Raw genomic sequence first — 27466 nt, forward strand, 5'->3', positions numbered from 1 at the left:
GCACAATAAGCTTAAAGCCAGTGCAGGGAGACTCCTGTGAGATAGGAAAAGGTAAACCTAAGGTTGCTGACATTAAAGACTTGTAGGGCATGGACAGCAATCGGGTTTAAAAGGGCTCACAACTCTTAAAGCCAAGCTTCAGCCAATCAGGGAGAAGCCCTAGCCTTAATTACCTTAGCAGGGCTGGAACAAGCCGCTGAAACAAAAACCAGAAACCAAACTATGTTTGCTTTGGGAGCAGAACACAGTAGGGAATGGTCTGCAGGATAGCCTGGCTTCAAAACCAGAGGTAGTGTACCCTGAAAAGGAAACTCAGGAGGAAAGTATGTCTGTGTGCTTTGATAATGTAGTGCAAATGGCTAGTAAAGAACCTATAGCCTATGTTGAAGGCTGTTCAGAATATATTCCCATAGAAAATATGATGGAAAATTGTTAAACAATTGAAAATTTACTGCCTGAAGAGGAAGTAGTTTGTGCTAAAGCTAGGGTCCAGATTTTCTGGAACTAAAATCTGAACCCATGTGGAAATCCAAACGTCTGGTAACCCTAGCTAAAGCTATATTTCTGGTAACAAGTATTGAAGCTGCTAGCCAAGCCATAAAGCACTAGCTACAAGATAAAGCTCTCCTGAATGGATAAAAGGTCTTGATTTTGATTGCATGATGAAGCTAGGAAGCTGCAAGGCAGAAAACCTACCTCTTAAGGTGTGAGAGAAATTGCAAATGAGGCATAGCTTGCCTAAACAGAAATGTAATACAGAACCCTTTTGTGTTAAAAACCTGAATGGGATTGGGTGGGATTACTACATCTGGTCAATTTGGAGGGTATAATCCCACACTATAGTGATAAAGGTGGGAAGATTAAAGAAAGACAAAAGGCTAAGAAGGTGTTTGCTTGCCATTTTCTGAAAAGATTGCTGGACTAAATTGAGAATGCCAGAACCAAAGTGTGGTTGTAAGTGGTTCTATGAAAGAAAAGTGAGTTTTGTTTTAAGCATTGGAACAGTGCCTGGAACTGAAGCAATTGACATTAAGATCCAGTTATCTGAGTGGGTCCAGTTTTGTGTTGCTATGTTTGAAATGTTGAAAAGCAAGAGATTTACCTTAATAAAAGCACTTGTTTGAGAAGCACAGTGTTTGTGACATTAAAACTTCTAAATCTTACAGTACTATACTCTCTGCCACCTCCAAACATCCGCTAGGTTTGGAATTTGAGCTGGACAAAACAGGCTAGTCTCTTATAACTCAGCCCTACACCCAGTCACAATCTCTAATTTCCTCTCTATCTTTCACCTACTACCCGGTTCCCCATTTCTTTTCTCTATACTCACCCTCTCAGCTCTATCATGGTCTCTCCTTCTCTTGCTTCCAGACTAGCGTGTCTCCTTTTTTTTCTTGACCCCCTCATATCCATCCAGTATCTCTTTCCCTACCTCTTTGCATCCAGTTTCCCCCTTCTCATCCTCAACCCCCCCCCCACTGGATCTGTTTTCTCCCTGCCCCCTCCCTGAATTCAGCATATCTCTCCCTGCTTCCCCACCACCACCACCACGAATGCAACACCTCTCTCCCTCTTTGCTCGCTCTCTTTTTCCTTCTTTCCCCGATGCAGCACCTCTTGCCCTCCGTGCCCACCCTCGGTCTAGTGCTTCTTTCCTCCATACTGGCAGTGTTGGGCACCAGACCGCAGCTACTACTACTACTTATCATTTCTATACTGCTGCTAGACATACGCAGTGCTGTACTTTAAATATATATGAGGCGATCTATTTGAGGTCAAATCAATAAAATATTGGCAATTCCATTGGCACTGGCATATGATACAGTGCTGTTTGGTACATTTTTGATGGCCAAGAGTCCCATAACATCATATAATAATAGATTACTTTTCATCACGACGGGAGTTGCCATGCAGCTTATTTTGAAAAATTGGGACAGGTTAAACTATAGTTCTTTAGCACTCTCCAGACCAGTAGAGGTTAACTTTACGAATGGGTATATATCTAATCATGACCAGCAGGTGGAGACTGAAAACAAAACTTTGGGACAGTATATACTATCCTCCCTTCTCTATTTCCCTCAGTCTTCTTTCAGTCTCCAGCAGGTGTTGAGTGATCTGTACCCATCTCTCTTGGTAGGGCTGTTGGAATTTGTTTAGGGGTTTATTGTCCCTGTTTTTGGCCGGACGGAGCTTGGTCGGGCCCTGTTTGGGGGTCCGTCCGACCTCGGGGGTGTCAAACCCGGCGGGTCACGAGCGGGGTCCCTCCCCCCACTTCCTCCACCTCCCCACATTTTTTTAGAGGAGCCTCAGCAGTAAGCCTTGCCCCCTAAGTCAAGCAAGGCATATTGCTTCGAGAGCCTGTGGAGTCTGTTCTGTAAAAAAAAAAAAAAAAAAAAAAATCCTGAGGTAATGCTGGTCTGAAGGGTTGTTTCCCTTTAAGAAAACTGTATTTTACTGTATTTTTTCATGTAACCAGCACTTTTTTATAGCTAGGTCGCGTCTGGAGCAATTGTGCCCTTCTCCGGGGGAGTAGGCCACAATTTTAGTCCAGCCGCGAGGCACTCGCGGCCGGCCTGAACTCGGCGGTTTGGGTCGGTGAGGTGGTGGAGCTCCGTCGGCAGCGGCTGCAGGCGCCCAGAGCTCCCCGCCGATGGTGCCTCGCGAGTCGGCTTGGAGCAGTGGGGAAGCCCGGTCTTCCACAACCGCCCACGGAGGGATTCCCCGAAGGATTCCCTCTCAGCTGATTTTTTGACAGCTGATGCCGACTTGCCTGTCTTAGCGGCTGGGACTGTTCAGTCTTCTCAGCCGCTACAGGCCATGGAGGGAGCATTTTTGGCGGGAACTTCGCCATTTTCTTTGTCTGGCCCCTCCATTTTGTCTGCAACCTCAGGTGACCTTCCCCCTGTATGGCGAACACAGGGGCAGGTTTCAGCATGGACCCCTGCTGGGGCAGGGAGTCCCTGGGGACCCCCAGGGGTTTTTTGCCCCCAATTTATTTTCTTTCTTTGTGCGGACTTTTGGGGGTCCCACGTGCGCCTGGGGGGTTTCGGGGGGGGGTTTCCCTCCGCGCCCCCTATGGCTTTGCCTCCCTCTTTTCGTTTGGCGTCCCCTCTTCCTCCTCCCTCATCCAAGCGCCCGCGGGGGGGCTTGGATTGCGAATTGGTGGGCGGAGGAGCGTGTTGGCCTGGTTGAGGACCTGGCTGCTTTGGCGGGCTTCCAGGATCCTCTAGAGGGGACGCCTGTTGGCAGCGGGGCGGCGGGTTTCCCGTCTTCCAGAGCAGATGCGTCCGTGGTGCGCTTTTTTATTCAGAGGGATGAGCTTTTAGACCTGTGTAGCAGGTCTCCTTGGTGCTGCATTTTTGCAGTGGCGCCGCCGGAGACCCCGCGTATGGGGGCCCCTCTGCTTCAGGGGGTCTGTCCTGGTTCCCGCTCTTTTCCTGTGCGTCAGGATTTGCGGGATTTGGTGTTGGCGCAGTGGCCTATGGGCGCAGTTTCGTTTGGTGTGCGCCTTGGCTCTTGGGTATCCCGTCCCGGAGGGAGGTAGGGCTACCTTAATTTCGCCAATGGGGAACGCGGTGGTCTCGGCACTTCCTAAGCGGCATACCGTGCCTGTTATGGACGGTTCTGCTCTTAGGGTCTCGGAGGCGCGTGCGTTAGAGACTCTTCTTAAGTATGATTTTGATGTCTCTGCCTTTGGGGTCCAGGCGGCTGTTTGTGGGGAGCTAGTCGCTCGCGCCGTGTTTCGGTGGGCTGAGCGTGTCCTGGATCGGGAGTCTGATGACTGGTCTCTAGTGGATCAGGAGGTAGCGAAGATTGCGATGGCTGCCTCGTTCCTCTCAGATGCTCTTTATGACTTGGTGCGGATTTCGGCTAAGTCTATGGCATGGCCGCGCGGCGTATTTTGTGGCTGCGCGCTTGGGCGGCGGATTCTGCGTCCAAAGCTAAGTTTACTAAAGTTCCCTTTAGGGGGTCTTTTTGTTTGGAGAGGAATTAGATGAGTTGATTCAGACTCTGACGGACTCGAAGGTGCCCCGTCTGCCTGAGGACCGTGCCCGCCCTGCGTCTAGGTGTGGGGCTGCCCGGGGGCGTTTGCGGGAATTTCGCAAGTATCGCCCGGGGCGTGGGGCTGCTTCTTTCCCGGCTCAGGGTTTTTCCCGGGGTCGGTTCTTCCAGCGCATGCAGCCCTTTCGGGGGGCCCGTTGGGGGGCAGGGAATCCCTCCGCCGGTTCCCCCGCTTCCCGTCCTGCGCAATGACTCCTTGCCGGCGCCCCCTTTGGTTCCGGTGGGGGCCCGGCTGCGCAAATTTTTCCCCAAATGGGCCGAGATCGCGTCCGATCAGTGGGTCCTTGAGGTGGTGCGGGACGGTTACGCTCTGGAGTTTACCCGCTCTCTGCCGGACCTTTTCCTCGCTTCTCCATGTCAGACTCCATGGAAGACGCAGGCTTTTCGTCAGACCCTTCAGCGTTTGCTAGATCTCGAGGCAGTGGTGCCGGTGTCCCCTACGGAGTGGGGCACCGGCAGGTACTCCATTTACTTTGTGGTGGCCATAAAGGAGGGGACCTTTCGGCCCATCCTGGATGTCTCTCGATCTGACGGAGGCCTACTTGCAGGTTCCAATTCGGGCCTCTCATCAGCACTTCCTTCGCTTTGCAATCTTGGGGCGGCACTTTCAGTTCTGTGCGCTTCCCTTTGGTCTGGCCACGGCTCCTCGGACGTTCACCACGGTAATGGTGGTCGTCGCGGCAGCCTTGCGGTCGGTGGGCATCCTGGTTCTCCCCTACCTGGACGACTGGTTGATTCGGGCAAAGTCGTTGCAGGAGAGCTCCCGGGTTACGGCTCGGGTGGTGGAGTTTCTCCGGTCGCTGGGCTGGGTGGTCAACCTTTCCAAGAGTCGGTTGGTCCCGGCTCAGCGTCTGGAGTGCCTTGGGGGTTATGTTCGACATCTCCTTGGGGAAGGTCTTCCTTCCAGAGGCCCGGGTGAGCAAATTGCAATCTCAGATTCGCCTGCTTTTGGCGTCCCGGGGTCCTCGGGCGCGAGATTTCCTCCAAGTCCTGGGGTCAATGGCGGCGTCCCTGGACGTGGTGAGGTGGGCGCGGGCCCACATGCGTCCTCTTCAGTATGCTCTGCTCCGGAGGTGGTCTCCCCGGAGGCAAGATTTGGATGTTCCGGTTCCCCTGCGAGGCTTGGCGCGCTGCAGTCTGCGCTGGTGGCTCCGGACCCCTCACCTGGTTCAGGGGGTGGGTCTGGATCTCCCGCAGTGGACGGTGCTCCTTACGGATGCGAGTCTCCTCGGTTGGGGGGCTCAGTTTATGGGCCACTCAGCTCGGGGCACCTGGTCCGCGGAGGAGGCCTCCTGGTCGATCAACGAGTTGGAGACCAGAGCGGTCAGGCTGGCGCTGTTAGCTTTCCACTCCCTTTTGCTGGGCAGGTCGGTCAGAGTCCTGTCGGACAATGCCACGGCGGTGGCTTATGTCAATCGTCAGGGGGGCACCAAGAGCACTCCTGTGGCGCAGGAGGCGGCTCGGCTCATGGTTTGGGCGGAGTCCCATCTTCTGGACCTCTCGGCTTCTCATATAGCCGGGGTAGAAAATGTTCAGGCAGACTTCCTCAGTCGTCACTTCCTGGATCCAGGAGAGTGGTTTCTCGGCGCCGGAGCGTTTCGGTTGATAGTGCAAGATTGGGGGCAGCCCCTGATGGACCTGATGGCCATGAGTGGCAACGCCAAAGTGCCCCGCTTCTTCAGTCGTCGCAGGGAAGGGCTGGCCGAGGGTCTGGATGCTCTGGTCCAGCCGTGGCCAACGGAGGGGCTGTTGTATGTGTTCCCTCCTTAGCCGCTGGTGGGCAGAGTGCTTCTTCGCATTGTTCACCATCCGGGTTTGGTGGTGCTGGTGGCTCCGGATTGGCCTCGACGTCCGTGGTATGCGGATCTGGTGAGACACCTGGTGGCGGTTCCTCTTCCTCTGCCTCTCTCGGACGACCTTCTGATGCAGGGTCCCATTCCCTTGTTCGACCCGTCTCTCTTCTGTCTTACGGCGTGGCTCTTGAAAGGGGTCGCCTTAGCAAGAAGGGATATTCAGACAAGGTGATCGCTACACTGTTGGGGTCCCGGAGGCTGTCTACCTCTCGGGCTTATGTGCGGGTTTGGCGTCTCTTTGAGGAATGGTGTCGGGCGCGGGGAGTGACCTCTTTTCGCGCTTCTCTGCCTAACATTCTAGAGTTCTTGCAGGATGGCCTGGATAGAGGCCTGGCTTGGTCTTCTCTCCGGGTTCATCTTGCGGCCCTGTCGACCTTTCGAGGGTTGGTGTCAGGTCAGCGTTTATCGGCTCTTCCTGATGTGATTCGGTTTCTGCGGGCGGCCAAGTTGCTTAGGCCTCCCCTACGGCCCTCGGTTCCCTCTTGGGATCTTAATCTGGTTCTCTCTGTTTTGGTGCGCCCGCCTTTCGAGCCCTTGGACGACTGTTCTTTGAAGGACCTTACTTTGAAGGCGGTCTTTTTGGTGGCCATTACTTCTGCTAGGAGTATTTCTGAGCTGCAGGCTTTCTCTTGTAGGGCTCCCTTCTTGGAGTTGTCTAGGGAGCGGGTCGTCTTGCGGCCTGTTCCTTCCTTTCTGCCGAAGGTTGTTTCTCCTTTTCATGTCAATCAATCGGTGGTTCTCCCGGTCTTGGGTGGTCGGGAGGGCTCTTCTGAGCAACGGCAGCTGCGCAAGTTGGATGTCGGTCGGGTCCTTCGCTCTGATGTGCAGCGGACCCAGGAATTCCGGAAGTCCGATCATCTCTTTGTCCTCCTGGCTGGTCCTCGTCGGGGAGCTGGCGCTTCTAAGGCTACTATTGCGCGCTGGATCAAGGAGACGATTGCTTCCGCTTATCTTCTGAAACAGCAGCCTGTTCCGGAGTTTCTCAAGGCTCATTCCACTCGGGGTCAGGCGGCTTCTTGGGCTGAGTCGTCGCTCGTGCCTCCGGTGGATATTTGTAAGGCTGCGGTTTGGTCCTCCTTGTATTCTTTTGTTAGACATTATCGGGTAGATGTTCAGGCGCGTCGGGACGCGGTGTTCGGTGAGCGTGTTCTGGTATCGGCCCTTCGGGGGTCCCGCCCGTGAGAGGGACTGCTTTGGTACGTCCCATTCGTAAAGTTAACCTCTACTGGTCTGGAGAGTGCTAAAGAAGGAGAAATTAGGTTCTTACCTGCTAATTTACTTTCTTTTAGCTTCTCCAGACCAGTAGAGGTCCCCACCCTGTCTGTTGTTGTTGTTGTTGTTGGGGCTGTTTTCGCGGGCAGTTTTTGTTTTTTGCTGCGGGTTCTAGTATTTTTCTAGGGCCGGGGAGAATTAAAGAACAGCGGCTGTGGCTCGGCTGGCTTAGCTGGCGAGCTGTGGGGACATTTTCCTTCGGGTATTTCTCCTCTGCATTTTCCAACAGCATTTGGGTATGTTATTTGTTACTCCTGTTCGGAGTATTGTTTTCTTCCTGTTTTCCAGTTCTTGGTTCTGCTTGGCTATTCGGCAGACTGAGGGAAATAGAGAAGGGAGGATAGTATATACTGTCCCAAAGTTTTGTTTTCAGTCTCCACCTGCTGGTCATGATTAGATATATACCCATTCGTAAAGTTAACCTCTACTGGTCTGGAGAAGCTAAAAGAAAGTAAATTAGCAGGTAAGAACCTAATTTCTCCTTTTTGGTGGGAATCCTTGTGCCAAACTTATAAATTTGAACATATGAGTGCAATACAATTGGGACATAAGAAATTTAAGGAGGTTTCGGACCCATTGACAAAATTTTGTAAAGATTGATTGTTAGTTTTGCCCGTTGATTGTACACATCCAGGAAGGGGGTGGGGGGATATGTACTTCATTTTTAAATTTTAATTTGTTTATCTTGGTCATTTGTATTACTCTTGATTATTTTTATGCTGTATGAAAGGGGGGGAAGGGATATGTACTTATTATATTAATTGATGGAATTAAGTGCTGTTTATTTTGTAAACTGTTTGATAAACTGTTGCACTTGATGTTGGTTATTAAAATGAATAAAGGCATTTCTGCCTGATAGAGATTACAATCTAATCAAATAACACAAACAAGACAATAGGGGTTAGGGAATTTCTCACAGAGGGAATGATGAAAAGGAAATATGTATAAGATGGAAAGAATATTAGTCATGCAGAAAGGAAATTTTAATAAATTTCAGGAGGTTTGGGGACCATTAACAGAATATTGTAATGAGTAAATAACATTTTTCCCTAATTGGTACAATTGCAAAGTATAGGGTGGGGGGAGGGTTTTCTAATCTTATATTAAATTTTAGAAAAATAGAAAAGATTGTATATAAGTATTAAATGACATATGTAGTTACATCTAATATAATAAAACGGTAAGCGCGCATGCGCACTCGCGCCGCGTGTTCCCTGATCTGTCGCGGCGGCACGAGTGCGCATGCGCGCCAGACAAGCTTCCCTGCTCTCCACCTCACAATAGGGCCCTACCGGCCAAAGTGTCTTTAGACGCTGCCGCGGCAAGGCAGTACGGAGCAGCGGCTGATGGGAGGAGGCCGCGGCGGCTTGAGGCGAAAGGCGGTGCGGAGCGGCGGCTGCCAACCGCTAGCACCCCCTGCCCTCTTCGTCGCGGTTCAGGAGAGACGTGGCAGTGCAAGGCCTGGATGTCACCGCCGCGCGATGCGACGCCTGCGCGTTGCAGTAAGGACTCTAGAGGAAGTGGCTAGAAGTGCAGACACTTCCCGCCCAAGCCCCAGTGTATCCCAAGCACATGAAGAGAAGGATTTTGAGAATTTTGAAAGTATGTTTGCCTGTGAAGAGTTTTATGATCTTACTATGCAATTTAGAAGCAACGCAATGTTTTTAGCTTGATTTGAGATGGTTATTGAATGGGGAGGTGTTTGTTTTTTTCTGGTTTTTTTACTTTTTTTATGCACTTTTCCCAGAGAGGTGGTATTTTGAGAGAGGTTTTGGATTGTATAGTCAATGGCAGAACATCACTATGTATGTAACACAAGTACTAAAGAGGTTTTGTAATATTTTGAGATCGTGTATCCTGTAGTGTCTTCTAAAGATAGAGAAAAAGGGTATCCATTGAAGGACTGCAGAAGGGAGGAACTGATGGGGAGACCAGAAGAGTGTTCCTCAGAGACCTATTGAAAGGCCAGAGGAGTCACTGAGAAGACTGCCATGATATTTGAGCAGGAAACAAAACTGTTTGTGTGTGGCACTTACTACTTTTTACTTTTCCTACCTTTTGTTTGGAGATGCCTCATTTTTGACATACATTGAATGAAAGTGATTTTAAGAAAAATGTCCCTGGAGTGGCCTTGAGTATTTTTTTTGGTGGTGGTGGTTAAGGCATTGAGGCCGAGGCCGTGACCTTCCCCCTACCCCCAGCTTTCTAGATCCCCCATGTTTAAGATTGTACAACTTCTTTATTTACTCTCTAGCAAGACCATAACCCTCACCTCACCAAAAGAAGGTGGTGTATATATATATATATATATATATATATCTCATCATATATAATAAAACGCTAAGCGCGTATGCGCACTCGCACCGCGTGTTCCCTGATCTGTCGTGGCGGCACGAGTGCGCATGTGCGCCAGACAAGCTTCCCTGCTCTCCACCTCACAATACGGCCCTACCGGCCGAAGTGTCTTTAGACGCTGCCGCGGCAAGGCAGTGCGGAGAGGTGGCTGCCGGGAGGAGGCTGTGGCAACTAGCACCCCTTGCCCTCTTCGTCGCGGCTCAGGAGAGACGTGGCAGTGCAAGGCCTGGACCAGAGTGAACTCACGCTGCCACCCAGAGCTCCCCCACCTCTGCTGATCTTGCCCCTGCCTGTCCCACAGGGCACCCCTGGCAATCCTGGCCCACAATAGTCGGCCCAGACCCAAGGCAGAGGAGACACTGGAACACCAACAATGCAACAGGTACTTTAATGATGCTGGATGGGGTGGAAAAAGGTGGAAATAGGAAAGGTAAAAGGGGAAATGGGAATATTGGTAGGTAAAAAGAAGGGAGAAGGGCTACTGCTGGACAGGGGGAGGTAAAAGGAAGAGAAAAGGGCTACTGCTTGACAGGGGGAGCAGGAAAGGGGTTCTGCTGGACAGAGGGAAGGTAAAAGCAAGGATGAAGGGCTACTGCTGGACAGGGGGGAGAGACAGAAAGAAAGGGGGGCTGGGAAAAGAAAGAAAGACACACATACAGAAAGAGAGAAAGAAATGCCTAAGTCTACACATCTATTCTAGCACCCGTTAATGTAACGGGCTAAAAAACTAGTTTGAAATAATAAGGTTGGGAGGGAGGGTTTAAATATTAATAATTTAAATTATGATAGATAATCAAGTGATATTGTATAAATTCAAATGATATATTATGATGCACTTGTTGTAAGATGTTAAAATGAATAAATAATTTTAAAAGAGGACATATGTACTTTACAAGTGAGAAGGAGTTAAAAGCAGCCTCATTAAAAGTGGACTTTTAGCCTAGATTTGAATAGTTTTAGTTATATTAAAACTTGATAAACTGCTTGTTCTTATGAGGGGTCCAAATGGTTTACATCACTAAAATACAATAAAATACACAGAAAAGAACAACAATAGGACAGACCTAAATTAAGAATCGGCCATAACATTTACTCATTCATATACAAATAATTTTCTGATGTCAATATTTTACAAAATTCTAATGAAGAAAGAGCCTATTTCCATAATTCTTTATATACAAATTTTCTGCTGCAACAGAATTCTCTCCAAATACCTCTTGAAAGAAAAAAGTTTTTAGCATAGCTTTAAAAGCCTTAAAATTCCCCTCCAATCTCAATTCCCGTGGTAGTTTATTCCATAATCTTGGTACTAAAAGCTTTACTTCTTGCAGAGACGGAGCTTGACGCTGCAAGAGGGACGGAGCACATCGAACACAATATAGCAAAAAAGCACAAAGAACCTCAATAAACAGGAACTTGTCTTTGACCCAATACAAGCCATGTTTGTGTACAACACCTGCATCAAGGGTCAGCCAATGAGCAAAATGCAATTACCAGACTTTGGGGATCAGAATCGGTCCTTAAGGAGCCACAGAGCAAAATGCAATTACCAAACTTTTGGGATCAGAATCGGTCCTTAAGCTGGACTGCAGAAGGAAATCTCAAAGACCTGAACCCCAAAGTTTGGCAATTGCATTTTGCTCATTGGCTGACCCCTGATGCAGGCAACGTACACTGAAACACGGCTTGTGTTGGGTCAATAAAGACAAGTCCCTGTTCATTGAGTTTTATGATCGCACCATGCCAATGGTCGAATTGCAGTCCAAGACATCGGTTGCAAAACCATTTCCCAGTCAGTCCTCTGATCTGCCAGCAGATCGCTGCTAGTCCGGACCAATGTTCCCTCTAAGGACTGATGAGGTGTGTGCAATAAAAAATATGCATGAGCGACAAGTTACATACTCCACAAATTTATGAGCAGGCGCGGAGGACGAGTGCCCGTGAGATTGTGGGAGGGTTAAATACTCAAAACTTAGAAGAATAACAATTTACTTAAAGTTTTTGCTTCGCCAGCTTTCTGGTATCTTTACATACAGTGGCGTACTTAGCATATGTAACACCCAGGGCCCATCATTTTTTGGCACCCCCCCCCATCTGTACGAAAAACATGATTTTTAGTAACAAGCCACACATCACACATCAGTACCTAGGAAAAGGCAGCATCTTACATATTGCAGTGAGCAGTACATCAATACACCCATTGTAAAACTAAACAAGCTAGACTAGCATAGATCAATCCTACACCGTCAATCCTAACAGAAAACCATGTCTTTTGAACACACAGAACACAGAAAACACCTTCGCCTAGTATGGAATATGTCATCACAAACTAACCCCTCCCCCTTTTACAAAACTGTAGTGTGGATTTTAGCCACGGTGGTAACAGCTCTGACGTTCATAGAATTCTGAGCATCAGAGCTGCTACCACCATGGCTGGCGCTAAAAAACGCTCCACAGTTTTGTAAAAGGGGGATAAAATAGAAATACACAGCTTCAATGCTCTAGCTCAGGGGTGCCCAAACTTTTTGGGCTTGCGAGCTACTTTAAAATGACCAAGTCAAAATGATCTACCAACAATAAAATTAAAAAACACAAAGCACACTATACGCTGAGAAAATGTTAATTATCATTCCTATTTTGGGTTTTTTTCAAAGAGGTCAAGGCAGATGACTCTATGCATTGTCACCTCAGAAACAACCATACAAAAATAGACAAATATACCCCCCTTCTTTTTTATTAAACCACAATAGCAGTTTTTAGCGCAGGGAACTGCGCTAAATGCCGAGCGCTGCTCTCGACGCTCATAGGCTCCCTGCACTAAAAAACACTATTGCGGTTCAGGAAAAGGGGGTCATAGTGCAAAATATAGACAGCATATATAAATTCAGACACATTTTGATCACTAAATTTAAAATAAAATCATTTTTCCTACCTTGTCTGGTGATTTCATGAGTTTCCGGTTGCACTTTCATCTTCTGACTGTGCATCCAATCTTTCTTCCCTTCTTTCAGCCTGTATGCTTCCTCTCCTCCAGACCTTATTCCCTCCCCTAACTTTTTCTTCCTCTCTCCCTGCCCTTTCTTTCTTTTTTCTCTCTTGATGCCCCCTTTCTTTTTTTCAGTTTCCCTTCTGTCTCTCTGCCTGCCCACTTTCTTTCTTTCTCCCTACCCTCCACAAAGCCACTGCTGCCACCATTGGGGGAAACAGGCCCCAAAGCCACTGCCGCGGCTGCCCCAAGCTCTCTCTGCTTCCCACCGTCGGGCCGACCAGCATTCCCCCGACGTCAATTCTGCCGTCAGAGAGGAAGTTCCGCCCAGCCAGGCAGCGATTGGCTGGCCCAAACTTCCTCTCCGATGGCAGCTTTAGTGGGGGTACACAGCCGGCCAGATCTGGACCTGGCCGGTTGTGCACCCCCCCCAAGGCTGCACCCGGGGCAGACCGCCCCTCCCCTTGGTACGCCACTGAAGATGTGGCAGCGGCTCCTCACGAATCCCCACCTGCGTCGGAAGTGCGATGCAGTCGGGGATCTTGAGAGGAGCCACCGCTGAATCTTTCAACTTAAAATACACTAAGGCGAGCAGGGCAGACCGCCGCCGCCGCTTCCTCTCACCTCCGCCCGCCCTCGATTGAGTGACACGAGAAAACGTATGAGCGACGCCACTGAAAATAGTGAGCAATCGCTCATGCACTCAGCTTAGAGGGAACATTGGTCTGGACTGCAACTGAAGAGTAGCATGCCAGGTCCACAGTCTGAAAGAAGCTGTGGTGTCAGTGTCAGTATATTCCTGTTGCCCCTGGCTTTGTCTGACCAAGAAACAGTAAGCTACATCATAACTTGATGTAACTTTCTTTATCCAGGTCAGACAGAGCCAGTGGAGGTGAGCACATGCTGACACCGATAACACAGCTTCTTTCAGAGCAAACACCCCCCAAAAAATCCAACAAAGTCTGCAGTACACCAAGCAACAAGCAAAAAAACAAACTGCAGACTGATATGTACAAGATGCAGGCAATGTTTATTATACCAAATATTTAATGCAGTTAATGATACCACCTTATTACAAACCAAGGGACCCGACACGGTCCGTGTTTTGGAGAACATGCCTTCTTCAAGGGTCCTAATGGATATAAATATCAATCCTGAGCACATGCAGTTGATACATAAAATTAATACATAAATAGGTACAAAATGGTGTGCCAAAATAACCAAGTGATAATTCATTTATACCTCACAAAACACGACATCAAATAACCATATACAATTTGAACATATAGAGTTGAAGTATAGAATATATGGGAAAAAAATGGAAAGAGGAGATAAAGATAAATGTGGGTGTGAAAATTTAAGTGTACTTGCAAATCATGTGAATGGCCACTAGGATGTGCTTCAATAATATACAAAAGTACTAATAATGCAAAAGTGCTGATGACCAAGGGTGTATAGAAATGCAAAGACTGCAATCAAATGAGTGAAGTGAGCCAGAAGTACTAGTAATGCAAAAAAATATACTAATGGCCAAGAGTGTATAGAAGTGCATCATGCTAAACTTAAGTCACAGCAGAGACTGTTGCAGTTTGACCGTCGGCATTGTGTGAGCATAAAACTCGATGATCAGGGACTTGTCTTTATTGACCCAACATGAGCAGTGTTTCAGTGTACAAGGGGCAAAAAGCTGCTAATCTAATCAAGAAGCATAATGACGCCCTTAAAACCCTCTCCAGACCCACTTCTAGGAGGTATCGGAGGGCAACTGAGGTCCTATTACTCTCCATATGTATAGGTATCCTCCATAATACCACTTCCAGTCTTGACCGGGTTCTCCCATTAGAATTCATTTTAGCTAAATGGGCATTCCACTACTTCCTAGATTAGGACTCCTGATGTGACAGTAGCTTAGGCCAGAGTCCTCCAGAATCTATTTGGAGTTTAAAATCCAACTCCATCTCCAACTCCAGCCTCTCTAATCCCATCTCTTTCAATTTTAAAGTACCTGCCAAAAAATATATGAATAAAAATGAGGAAAATAATTAAATAGCCCTATTGTGCACCACTTGTTGTGTTGTATCCCCTTTTTCTGGTGAAAGCAACCTGTAGCTAGGGTGTCCCATGCATGAGGATTAACAGTCCTGCTTGTCCTCGGAGAATTTGAAATTATCTGTAGCAGGTCTTCAAGTTATCTGATAGCAAGACTTCAGTCCTCATAATCCTCCCATCTCTCCAAGATGCTGTGTACTTCTAGCTAGTAATAGACTAAAGAGGTCCCACGCAACAGCAGTAGGCAGGAACAAGTGCATATGCATTATGAGTCTGCCCAAATGCTTCTAAAAAAGTTACTGGGGAAGGTTCCCAGCTCTCGGTTCCATCAGTGACATTATACATTCTTGAGGATTTAAATTCTACCATCCTCAGGGAGCAGCTATTACAGGTAAGTCACTTCATTTTATTGAAAAGATATATTGTGACATAAAAATAAGAGACCTCTAAATAGCATCAAGAGGAAGCAATAAGACCAGGTTTAAAAGCAAGTTGATATTTTGAGCATTCTAGCCAGTGCCGTTAGTTTAAGAGTGATCAGAAAATCTCTAGCTATATTAAGATTGACATTGGACTTATTTATGCCCTGCCTACACTGTTAGTATCACTGAGCTGGGCTAAGTTCAAAGTATTTTTGATCACAGACCCCTGTAGTAATGTAGAAATAGTTGTAAACCAGGAAATAATGGATGGGTTATGCCTTTGTGTGCTTCATAAAAAAATGGCTCATTTTTGTTTTCTAAGTGAATATTGTTTGAGTGCTATATCTATTTTTGTGCTGTCTTTGAATGGCAGGTGCTGCTGTATCACCTGTGTACTCTGTTCTGATTGGAAATCGAGAATGGATGAGGCACAATGGTTTACATGTTTCTAATGATATTGATGATGCTATGACTGATCATGAAATGAAAGGACAAACAGCCATTCTGGTGGCAATCGATGGTAATATATTCTTTACAGTAATATTTACTTAGGACATACAGAAAACTTACAAATACAGTATTAACTTCTTGGTTCTTAAGTGAAAACTTTGTAGACAATAGACTTATTTAGCTACACGATATCTCATGTAATAAAATAATGAAGATGAAAATTATTTTTGCAACTTTGTGCTAAAAAGTTACTCCAAGGAGTTAATTCTTTACAGGCCACCTAAAGTATGTGCACTGAGGGCAAATTCTACAATGGCAATTTATTGCTTAATTTCTGTTATAGAATACTAGCATACATCCATAGTTATGCATATAACTTTAGGCGTGAACACAGATCTCTGGCAGGTATAAATAAATGCTTCTGCCTAAATGTAAGTGGCATTATTCAAAAGGATAGTTCATACATGCTTGGCATGCCTCACCCATGTCCCTTCCACATCTACGCCCCTCTCGCAGTTGTGCACGTAACTGCAAATTAGGGCTAATTAGTGCTAATTCACTCCAGTAATCACTTATTGCTTCATAGAGCCAATTCTCACCTAATTACTAAGCCTTTAATACATAGGGTGATTGACTATATTGTAGACTCATTCTGCACCAGGACTGCAAAGGGGTGCTGAAAAGATTTCATAGAAACATAGACTAAGACGGCAGAAAAGGGCCTTTGGCCCAACAAGTCTGCCCACTCAAATAACCCTCCCCCCTAAGTTTTTCTTTGAAGTGAACCCGCATGTTGATCCCATTTGGTTTTAAAGTCAGTCACGTTACTGGCCTCAACTACCTGAAGTGGAAGATCATTCCAACAGTCAACCACCCTTTCAGTGAAGAAGTACTTCCTAGTATCACTATGAAATCTCCCGCCCCTGATTTTTAGCGGATGCCCTCTTGTCACCGTAGGGCCTGTAAGGAAAAAGATGTCTTCTTCCACCTCAATACGACCAGTAATGTAGTTGAACGTCTCTATCATGTCACCCCTCTCTCTCTGCGTTCCTCAAGAGAGTAAAGCTGCAATTTACCTAGACGTTCTTCATATGGGATATCCTTGAGTCCTGAGACCATCTTGGTGGCCAATCGTTGAACCGATTTCATTCTCAGTACATCCTTCCAATAATATGGCCTCCAAAATTGCACACAGTATTCCAGATGTGGTCTCACCATGGACCTGTACCGCAGCATTACCACTTCGGGCTTTCGGCTGACAAAACTTCTCCGGATGCAACCCAGCATTTGTCTAGCCTTGGATGAGGCTTTCTCTACTTGATTGGCTGTCTTCATATCTTCACTAATGATTACTCCCAGGACCCGTTCTGCCACAGTTCTAGTTAAGGTCTCACCATTCAGAGTGTAGGTTCTGCATGGGTTTCTGCTACCAAGGTACATAACTTTACACTTCTTGGCATTAAAATTCAGCTGCCAAATAGTAGACCAGTGCTCCGGTAAAAGTATGTCCTGTGTCATAGTGTCGGGCACGGTACCTCCGCCCAACCAGCTTCCTAAATTCTGAGCATTAATTTTGCCACTGTAGCTGAAAAAAGTGTTTATTTTGAAAAGTTCCAATTTGCAGAATTGTAATGCTATGTTTTGACATTTTCAGATCATTGATTGAACCATGTCAATGAAAAGTGTGGAATTTTCAAATGTGGAATTCTAAGCTACCGATAAAAAAAAAAAATTAAAAAACTGGATACAGATGTTCTGGAATTGATTTATGGTACGCTGTCATATAAAACTATAAAAATACAATGAGAAAAATCCAAACAGATCCTACACGGTCCGTGTTTCGGTGAACACGCCTTCCTCAGGGGTCCAGTGGTTTGCAAACGCACATATAAAGAATTGGACTGAAAACAGTCTATGATCTTTAAATGTATGAACAAAGAACACCATAGACAAGCTAAAGTAGCATTAAAAACTCTAAGCTGTCATGAAGTTCCTGTTCCTGCAGAAGAAAACACCAAAGGAAATCCATGAATGTATGATGCAAACATTGACTGACAAATGCCCATCATACGCAACAGTGGTATGCAAACTTTCAGCGTGGAGATTTCAAGACCGAAGACGCATCAAGATCTGGGAGGCCTCGGTGTCGACTCCTGAAATTGTTGACCATATCCATGACCTGATTTTGGCAGTGGCAAATATCAGTTAAAACAATTGCTGAGACACTATAGATATCTAGGGAATGTGTTGGGTGTATAATCCATGAGCAGCTGGGTATTCAGAAACTGTCAGCCAAGTGAGTGCCCAAATGTTTGAATGCTGATGAGAAACAACATTGAGTGGACACTTCCAAGTTGATTCTGCAGCATTTTCAGCGAGCTGGTGCCAACTTTTTGGAACCAACTAATTACGTTTTTTGGGGTTTTTTTTAATTTATAACCTTTTCATTATTACATACCAAGCAAAAAACACTTGTGCAGAAAGTGAGGTAGTCTGAATACAACTTCATAAAGTGTAAATCATACCTTAATACAATTTACAAAGAAAAATAAAAACTGAGGGGAAAAAAATGATTAACTCACTCAAGTTCTCAACCTAGGATTCCAAGATTACACATAGGTGAACAGTAAAAAAAGAAAATACAACATTATATCAAGATGAGATGCAGATAGTGCTGGGGTAGGAGCAACTTCATTTACTATTGAGCACTTGATTTTCCTTCATCTAGCCGGACATTGCCAAAAAAGCACTTAATTGTTGGGGTTCAAAGAAAACATATGTAACTGAACGGTGGCAAATACACTCGCAAGGATGTCTCAAATAAAATGTTGCCCCCAGTGAAGTGATCCTTGGTCTCAAGAGAAGAAATTCTCTCCAACGCTTTTGAGTTTCTCTTGAAAGATCAGGAAACATTTGAATTTTACATCCAAGAAACTCTTTCTGTTTGTTTTTAAAGAAAAGCCTCAATAACCACATTTTATCAATTGAAAGAGCTACTGTTAATATCATCGTAGATGGTATAGCAATGTCCGAAGTTTCCAAAATTTCTGGAATATTTAATAATGTTTGATCAGTCAACTTTGTCTGTAACTGGTTCCTTCCTTTATTAGGCAAATAATACACTTGGGAAAAAGGTGGCAGAATTTCCTCTGGAACTTGTAAAATTTCCACCAGGTATCTCCTAAGCATTTCCCTAGGAGTTACCATTGTTAATCTTGGAAAATTAATTAATCTCAAATTATTATTCCATGCATTGTTCTCAAGTATTTCTAACTTCTTCACTTGATCCTTAACTAGGGACTGTTGTACTTGTTTATTTGATGATAAATCCTGGTCAAGCTTTTGAACTGAGGATTTTGAAACAGTCAGAGCCTCTTTTAAGGCTTTAAGCTCTTTAGTATGTTGAATCAATTTTGCTTCAACATATTGGAAATTGGGGCTAATAGTCTTTTGTAAAGTTTGTAATTAAATCCCATAGAGACACCAGAGTCACTTGTACTGGCTTATCCAAAATTAAAAGCCTTTGCTGTTTATAGAAATGCTCACCGTCCAAGGAAGGAGATTCTTGGCTTTGCTCCAATTGGATATCTTCTCCTCCGGTAGCTGGATCTCCCCCGGTTTCTCCTAGTGACACCCTGAACCTGGGGCTCTGTCTCCAGACTCTCCGATGGTGAACTTCTCGCCTCAGGTGAAAGTTCCTCCCCCATCTCCGGGGTTTCCTCTTCCCCTGGAGAGCTGGTAACTCGGGGTTGCAGAGATGGGGCTCTCATGTTGGGGCTGAGCGTGGTATCCAGCCCAGGAGAAGAGACACTGGTCTCACCCTGTTCAGGCGCCCTCAGCAGGCTAGCTTCCGGTGTCGCGGCTGCAGCTCCCTGAATCCGCCGCATCAACTCTTCAATGTTGACAAAGGTTGGCACATTGGATCATCGTAAGGCGCTAGCAGCACTCTTGCCTTTCCTCTTCGGCATTAGTAAAGATAGGCCTCAGGAGCCGTCAGTAAGAGAGAGAAAAAGTTTTGAGTAGAGTGGCTCAGATGCGTTCCTCTCAGCGCTTCTGTGCTGCGGCCATCTTGGAATTTAACGTTCCTGAAAGCATCGGAACAGACTAGTTACTATTGATGAAACATGGTTACACATGAGACAAAACTGTCCATGCAATGGTGGTACTCAAATTCTTCAAGGCCAAGGAAATTCAAGACCCAAAAGTCAGCAGGCAGGGTCATGTACATAGTGTTTGAGTTAAACAGACAAAACAGGAGAATCACCCCCACAAGTCAGTAATGCACAATCACTGGATATGTCCAAAGACAGTGGTATGCTCGATTTAATTCAGTATCACTGCATTATTGATTGTATGACTTGACATGCCTCCAATCCAACAGGGGCTTTGGCATTCCATATCGCTGCTCTTTCAGCTGTGAGATTCACCTACCATTGAGAGGAATTGATAATTCTTTATTCTTTCATCCAATCCAGACAAGTGGGTTATGTCCCTCTGCCAGAAGGTAGAGCCAGGAAAAGACAGCTCAGAGCTAAATTTACTCTCCTTATAGAGAGCTAATGTTATCTTCAGCTCTTCGGTATTTCTCTGGCTTCAGCATATGGTAGATATATGTGGCCTGGTGGAGGAACTACATGTAGGCCACTCCCAGAAAGGCTGTGGGCCCAAATCACTATGGAAGATTGACTAGGCTATGCTGCAAGCAACAGTTCTTTGGGCCTGATATCCCTCCCCCTTTGCGAAGAGATGTGGCAGCTAGTCCAAAGAGCCCTCTGCCCCCCCAATCCTTTTTGAGATTGTGGCTGCAGAATATATGTCTGTGTGTCTTTTTATTTCTGTCTCTCTCTCCCTCCCGCTGTCTGTCTGTCTCTCTCCCTGGCCCCCTTTGTCTGTCTGGCTTTCTGTGTCTCTCCCTGTCCCTGTGTCTTTCTTCTTTTCTTTCTATCTATCTGTCTCTCTCCCTGCCTCCTATGCAGCAATACTTCTCTCCCACCACTTCCCTGTGCAGCAACATTGTTTCCCCTACCCCCCTTTTCCTTCCCGCAGTCTGGCCGGCTCCCTTAGTCCCTTACCGCCCCCCTTCCCGTGTTGCCGACAAACCTTCCAATTCCAGCAGCGTCTGCAGCACTCTACACACGCTGCTTCAGGGCCTTCTACTGCCCAGCAAATCAGGGCAATAGAAGGCCCCGAAGTAGCGTGTGTAGAGTGCTGCAGATGCTGCTTGATTCGGAAGGTTTCAGGACCCGCAGCCCTTGCCGGACCCGAAACAAGCTCTGGAGGGTTTTGGGTTTTTTACGCGGGCCCAGCCGGAGCAGGTGGAGAAGCCTGGGAGCCAGGAATTAAAGTCCATTGGGGGAGGGGAGGAGAGCAGTTCCTCTCCCTTCCAGCTCCGGTCCGGCCCCCGCTGATATCGCCCTGGCCAGTTCACACTCCGAAGCCGCGGGAGACGTGGCGCTGTACGGCCTCTTCTTTCTGCTGCTGCGAACGTGGGCCACGCGCATGCGCACTCCTACCTGCGGGTCCCTACAGCGGCACGGAAAACGGGAGCACGCAGGTGGGAGTGCGCATTCTCGCTTAGGACTTTATTATATTAGATATAAATATATGAAAAACTCTCACTATTGTGGTATGGAGTACATATATGCTCTAAAGAATCAGCATGCCATTTTTGAAACTCGAAACCAACCAATGCTTATTTTCAATTCATCTGATTGTTCTCATTCAAAGTATCCTTTCATTTCATTTCATTTAAATTCTCTGACATTTCATTTCCCTTCTTTTTTCATCTATCCTACAGCTCATTCAATTTCCTCAATAGTTGAAAGTGCTTCGAGTGCTTAAAGTGCGTAGTAAAAAGTGCTCATGTGCTATAGATACTTCAGCTTTTCAATTCATTTCAACTTGTACTTCATATGCTATTTCAAGTACTTAGCTCAAATTGCTCATTGCAAAACCAGCGCCGTTGCTTGTAACTTATCTGATAAGGCCTTCGTTTCGCGGGACAAACTTATAACACCCGCTGCATCAGGGATGTAACTTAAGCAATGCTTATTTTAATCTCCATGACTGCGTTGGCTTTTCATATATTTATATTTTTAAAATAGTAAATTAGGTATTTAAATTATTTAAATAATGGAAATAAAATTTGTAAGTATTTATATAATAAGGTTGATGCAGTTTAGAAGATTAATTAATTTGGTAGGGAGGTGGGGAACAAGCTGGTGATGTTATAAGGAGGCAAGAGAATAAGACGCTTTCCTTCTCTTGAAGAAGTCCCAGTATGGGAAGATGTACTCCTAAGTCTGAGGCTTGTCCCCGCAAAATTTAAATTAATAATATCTAAGGAGTCTATGTTCATTTTTGATTTTTCAATGGTCTCTAATATATATTTATTATACAAATAAATGTAAACATAAACCATAAGTCCAGTTTGGAAGAGTGAGGTCATATTAGGGTAGGTATATACTGTATTCTGGTCCTCCATTTTCACCATTGTAGCACTATATGGTCTCCCTTTCAGATTTGAGAGTAGCAGAACAACAGCTGAGGTCCTTCTGTATGGGCTCACACATCATCCATCTTGGTTATACCACATTTTCAATTATTTTAATGCTTGATTCTTTTCATGGGTAGGTGTGCTAAGTGGTATGATCGCAATTGCAGACACTGTGAAACAGGAGGCAGCTCTGGCAGTCCATACACTGAAGAATATGGGTGTGGATGTGGTGCTAATAACTGGGGACAACAGAAAAACAGCCAAAGCTATTGCTACCCAGGTACACTTTTGAAATCTATGCATTATTTGGAAACAGTTGGTTCTAAGGGAGGATCCTGATATACAATGAATGAGTGACCACTGGAAATCTGATACTGTCACTAGCCACTGTTTTGATTACAGTTAATGATTCCATTCTTTAAAGCAGTGTTTCCCAAGTGGGTCCTGGAGTACCCCCTTGCCAATAGAACTTGACTCGGTTCACATATAATTAAGACTAGAGTACATAGCAGAAAACATAGGAGAAGGAATAACTAATTAAAAAAACTAAAGTACATAAGAAAAGCATAAGAAAAATAACTATAATATTATCATTTCGTTGAGACTGTAGTTAAACCACAATGAATATTAATAAGATTAATTTGCATACAGTGTCTCCATTGTACACAAATCTCTCATGTATATTTATTGTGGATATCCTGAAATCCTGACTGGCAAGGGGGTACTCCAGGACCCACTTTGGAAACACTGCTTTAAAGGATTCAGCTGGAGGTCCATGGGACAGGAGTGAACCCCAGTTGCTCCTGCCCCTCATGGTTTCTCTACAACAGTGTATTGCAAACTGCTGTGGTGAGATTCCGGGTGTGCTGTGAGATGCCAGCAAGGAGGAGAGGTGGTGGCTGACTTTTTACAGGATGTGCCTCTTGCAGCGAGAGAAACGTCCTGTAGGCAGTCAGCTGGTGCCACTGCCTCTCCTCCTCACCGCCACTTCTCCTCCTCCTCCAGTACCCCCCACCGGCATGATAGTTGCAGGCTCAGTGTCCATCTGGAGGGCCTCCACACATGTGCAGACGTCAACGTAATGATAACATACATGTGAATGACACCATCACGTTGACTTCCACGCATTTCCGGATGCCCTCCAGCCATGGCCCCGAGTTTAGTATGCTGCGGCTTTAAAAAGTTTGCGGGACACTGCTTTACAACAATGGCCATTCTGGAAGTATTGTGCTAGTACTGCAAAACTGCCACTAGAGATCATGCATGGAGGCAATTTTCATAGAGGAACTGCAAAAGGCTGGAGCAAAGTAGACCTGGGGGGATGATCTGCTGGGGCTCGAGGAGACACGAGGCAGTTCTGTGGCTGATTGAGGAGCTGGAGGATGGATATGTGGTCACCACGTATGCAGGTCTTGGCCAATGTTCAGCCAAGGCCTGTAGAAGTATGTAGATCTCAGCTGAATATCAACAAGAACCTGCTTAAGGCTATCTTCAGTCCAGTGAGACCTCAGTATTCAATGCTGGTGCCTGAACATGACCTGGTATTAAATATCATGGCCTAATTCTGCATGCAGCACTCAGTGTTTTTGTGTTTTAAAAAACACTGACCACTGCAAGCTAAATATTGACCAGTATGGACCCAATTCTATATATAACACCCAAAAAGTCCGCACCAGCTAGAACAGCGTTCAAAGTGATTCTATAAAAGGCACATGCCGTTCTCTAGGAGATGAGAATCTAGCATGTTTTTCAGTGGCACTGACTTATCTTATACGGTGGGTGGTCTTATTATGGACCTTGTTGGTTTACATTTGGGTTCCTTTGTTTTCTTTGATCTGACCTGCTCTATAAACCAAGATTGTACTTTCCTGGGTGGGAGGTGGAAGTTTCTTCAAGATAACAAAATGGATGACAAAGAGTGCTGTGGTTATGTTTGTTTATTGTTCTGTACTTGTCATCAATAAAAACCGTTGATACACAAAAGGCATATGCCATATATAGAATCATGCTTAACAGCTGTATGTTTCACTAACATTTAGGCCAAGGAAAGCCAGGCCTATATACCTGCATCTAAGTTAGCAGATTGGGCATATTCTATATCAGTGCGCTTAACTTTCAGGAACACCCATGATCCACACATGCTCTTCCCTTGGCCATGCCCCCTTTTCAGATTCACACATTAGAACCGACACGCACCGCTTTATATAATGCACCAAGCTGTGTGTGTAACTTCTAATTAGTGTCAGTTTTGGGTGTTAATTGCCAATTATCAGCACCAATTGATCTTATTAAACAAATTGTCCTGCAAATCAGCTGCATGTACAACATATTGACTGCATAGAGAATTTGGGGATATATATGTGTAGGGGTCTCACTTCAGTCAACCATGTGTATAAGTTGAGCCTATTAAAGAGCAAAGCCCCCGAAAGGTAGTTTTACAAATTTTCGAGGATAAAGGGGAGAAGTTTGTTTAATCACAATTACTCTCTCATTCACTTTCAAGCCCTGTCTGAAACAAGCACTTTGATAAAACTTATGCTCGCTTTGGAGGCTGAGCAAAAACTAACTGGGAAATTTATGTGCATTCCAGTCATTCCAATTTGTAAAATGGGAGATATATATCCTTTTTTAGCCCGACTTATGCCCCCTTTGAATGTGTATTCCAGGCTTCTAAACATGGAAATATTGGCATTTACATGTGGAGATTAGCTACAGATGACCTACTAAAGTCTTGGTCTTAGTATGCACCTATACCTTTTTAGTGATATGACATTTTTCTTATAGGTTGGCATCAAAAAAGTCTTTGCCGAGGTTCTTCCTTCTCACAAGGCTGCAAAAGTCGAGGAACTGCAGAGCAAGGGGATTAGGGTCGCCATGGTAGGGGATGGTGTCAACGACTCTCCTGCCCTGGCCAGAGCAGACATTGGCATTGCTATTGGGACCGGTACTGATGTAGCCATTGAAGCAGCTGATGTGGTTCTAATTCATGTATGTTCAACACCGCAGACTAATCCTTCTGTCAGTTTGCATTGCAGTGACCTGAACAGAGTGAAAAGGTTGCGCAGTGGTTTGGGGTGGTTGTTTTTTTTTTTCTCTCAAAAAAGGAGAATTAGCATATGGATGGCCCTGCATTTTCTGTTTTGCAGAATGATTTGCTGGATGTAGTTACAAGCATCCATCTATCGAAAAGGACAGTCCGAAGAATACAGATAAATTTTGTCTCTGCACTGATATATAATCTGCTTGGTGTACCCATTGCTGCAGGTGGGTAATTCTTTTCAATAGAGCAGGAGCTGACATTTACAGCAAAAGTTATATATCTAGGTGCTTTGTAATCAATATTTGGAACAAAATTCAATTGCAGTAGGGAGCATTTTTTTAATTGCTGGCCATGTCATGTAAAGTAAACATCTAGTTAGGCCGCGTCACACTAAGATCACCAACCGTGATATCTGTTCAGATAGTGGCAATATTCAGACATTTTCCTGCCTTAATTTAGACTGTGTAGCTGTGTGGATTAGTAGCTGAATATCGCCACTGTCCTTACAGCTGGGCAAAATTCTCTTGCTGCTCCCTAGCACATTTCCCTAATTTAGAAACTTGCATAGCCTATTTTACACTTAGTGCAGAAAATTGTACATTCAGGTTATAGAATACTGCATGTTGTAGGCATAAATAAATTGTTAAATTAGTTACTAGATGGTTGAGAGCTAGTGGGGTATGTGTGTGAGAGAGAAGGGCAGAGTGGCTGAGGGCTAGTGGTGTATGTGTGTGAGAGAGAAGGGCAGAGTGGCTGAGGGCTAGTGGGGTATGTGTGTGAGAGAGAAGGGCAGAGTGGCTGAGGGCTAGTGGGGTATGTGTGTGTGTGAGAAGGGCAGAGTGACTGAGGGCTAGTGGGGTATGTGTGTGTGAGAGAAGGGCAGAGTGGCTGAGGGCTAGTGGGGTATGTGTGTGAGAGAGAAGGGCAGAGTGACTGAGGGCTAGTGGGGTATGTGTGTGTGAGAGAGAAGGGCAGAGTGGCTGAGGGCTAGTGGGGTATGTGTGTGAGAGAGAAGGGCAGAGTGGCTGAGGGCTAGTGGGGTATGTGTGTGAGAGAGAAGGGCAGAGTGGCTGAGGGCTAGTGGGGTATGTGTGTGAGAGAGAAGGGCAGAGTGGCTGAGGGCTAGTGGGGTATGTGTGTGAGAGAGAAGGGCAGAGTGGCTGAGGGCTAGTGGGGTATGTGTGTGAGAGAGAAGGGCAGAGTGGCTGAGGGCTAGTGGGGTATGTGTGTGAGAGAGAAGGGCAGAGTGGCTGAGGGCTAGTGGGGTATGTGTGAGAGAGAAGGGCAGAGTGGCTGAGGGCTAGTGGGGTATGTGTGTGAGAGAGAAGGGCAGAGTGACTGAGGGCTAGTGGGGTATGTGTGTGTGAGAGAGAAGGGCAGAGTGACTGAGGGCTAGTGGGGTATGTGTGTGTGTGAGAAGGGCAGAGTGACTGAGGGCTAGTGGGGTATGTGTGTGTGAGAGAGAAGGGCAGAGTGGCTGAGGGCTAGTGGGGTATGTGTGTGAGAGAGAAGGGCAGAGTGACTGAGGGCTAGTGGGGTATGTGTGTGTGAGAGAGAAGGGCAGAGTGGCTGAGGGCTAGTGGGGTATGTGTGTGAGAGAGAAGGGCAGAGTGGCTGAGGGCTAGTGGGGTATGTGTGTGAGAGAGAAGGGCAGAGTGGCTGAGGGCTAGTGGGGTATGTGTGTGAGAGAGAAGGGCAGAGTGGCTGAGGGCTAGTGGGGTATGTGTGTGAGAGAGAAGGGCAGAGTGGCTGAGGGCTAGTGGGGTATGTGTGTGAGAGAGAAGGGCAGAGTGGCTGAGGGCTAGTGGGGTATGTGTGTGAGAGAGAAGGGCAGAGTGGCTGAGGGCTAGTGGGGTATGTGTGTGAGAGAGAAGGGCAGAGTGGCTGAGGGCTAGTGGGGTATGTGTGTGAGAGAGAAGGGCAGAGTGGCTGAGGGGCAGGTAGGATATGTGTGTGAGAGAGGTTGCACATTGTGACCAATTGTATTTCATTTTCCCAGAGAAAAGATGAAACTACATTGGTCACTAATGGCAAATTTTGTGGAGGTCTTCCTTTTCTTATAAATAAGCCCCGTCTAAGTGTCACTGTTTTAGTTTGTAAGAATGACAAATCACCTGTCAAAGGGCCAATTTATACGAGCAGAATATGTACTGAAATACAGCAGAATCTCAGTTAACCTGTACTCACTTAACTGGCATTCTCACCCAACTGGCAAAAAAATTGCTAGGGGGTGGGGGGAAGTTCCTTGAAGCGGCAGTGGCCCTGAGCCGCGAACCTCCTCCCTCCTTCAAGCCCCGAAGCAGTAGAAGAAGCAGCAGTCCTGAGCCATGAACCCCACCCTCCCTCCTGACTAGAAGCACTAGCGCAGCAGTGATCCAGAGCCGCAAATTCCTCCTCCCTCTCTCTAGCCCCGAAGCAGTAGAAGCAGCAGCAGTAGTTCTGAGCTTCGAACCCCCCTCCCATCCTGAAGCACCAGCGCAGG

The 27466-nt window shown here is 46.2% G+C and overlaps 1 protein-coding gene across 1 annotated transcript in view; it reads left to right on the plus strand.

Annotated features, from left to right (window-relative positions):
* Positions 1-27466, plus strand: part of ATP7B (ATPase copper transporting beta) — a 160606-nt gene that overhangs the window by 126445 nt on the left and 6695 nt on the right. The window contains 4 exon segments of the mRNA XM_033948176.1: positions 15372-15518; positions 22082-22224; positions 24729-24932; positions 25091-25208. Coding sequence (XP_033804067.1) covers positions 15372-15518; positions 22082-22224; positions 24729-24932; positions 25091-25208 — 612 coding nt within the window.

Source organism: Geotrypetes seraphini, chromosome 6 (assembly GCF_902459505.1).
Source record: "Geotrypetes seraphini chromosome 6, aGeoSer1.1, whole genome shotgun sequence".
NCBI lineage: Eukaryota > Metazoa > Chordata > Amphibia > Gymnophiona > Dermophiidae > Geotrypetes > Geotrypetes seraphini.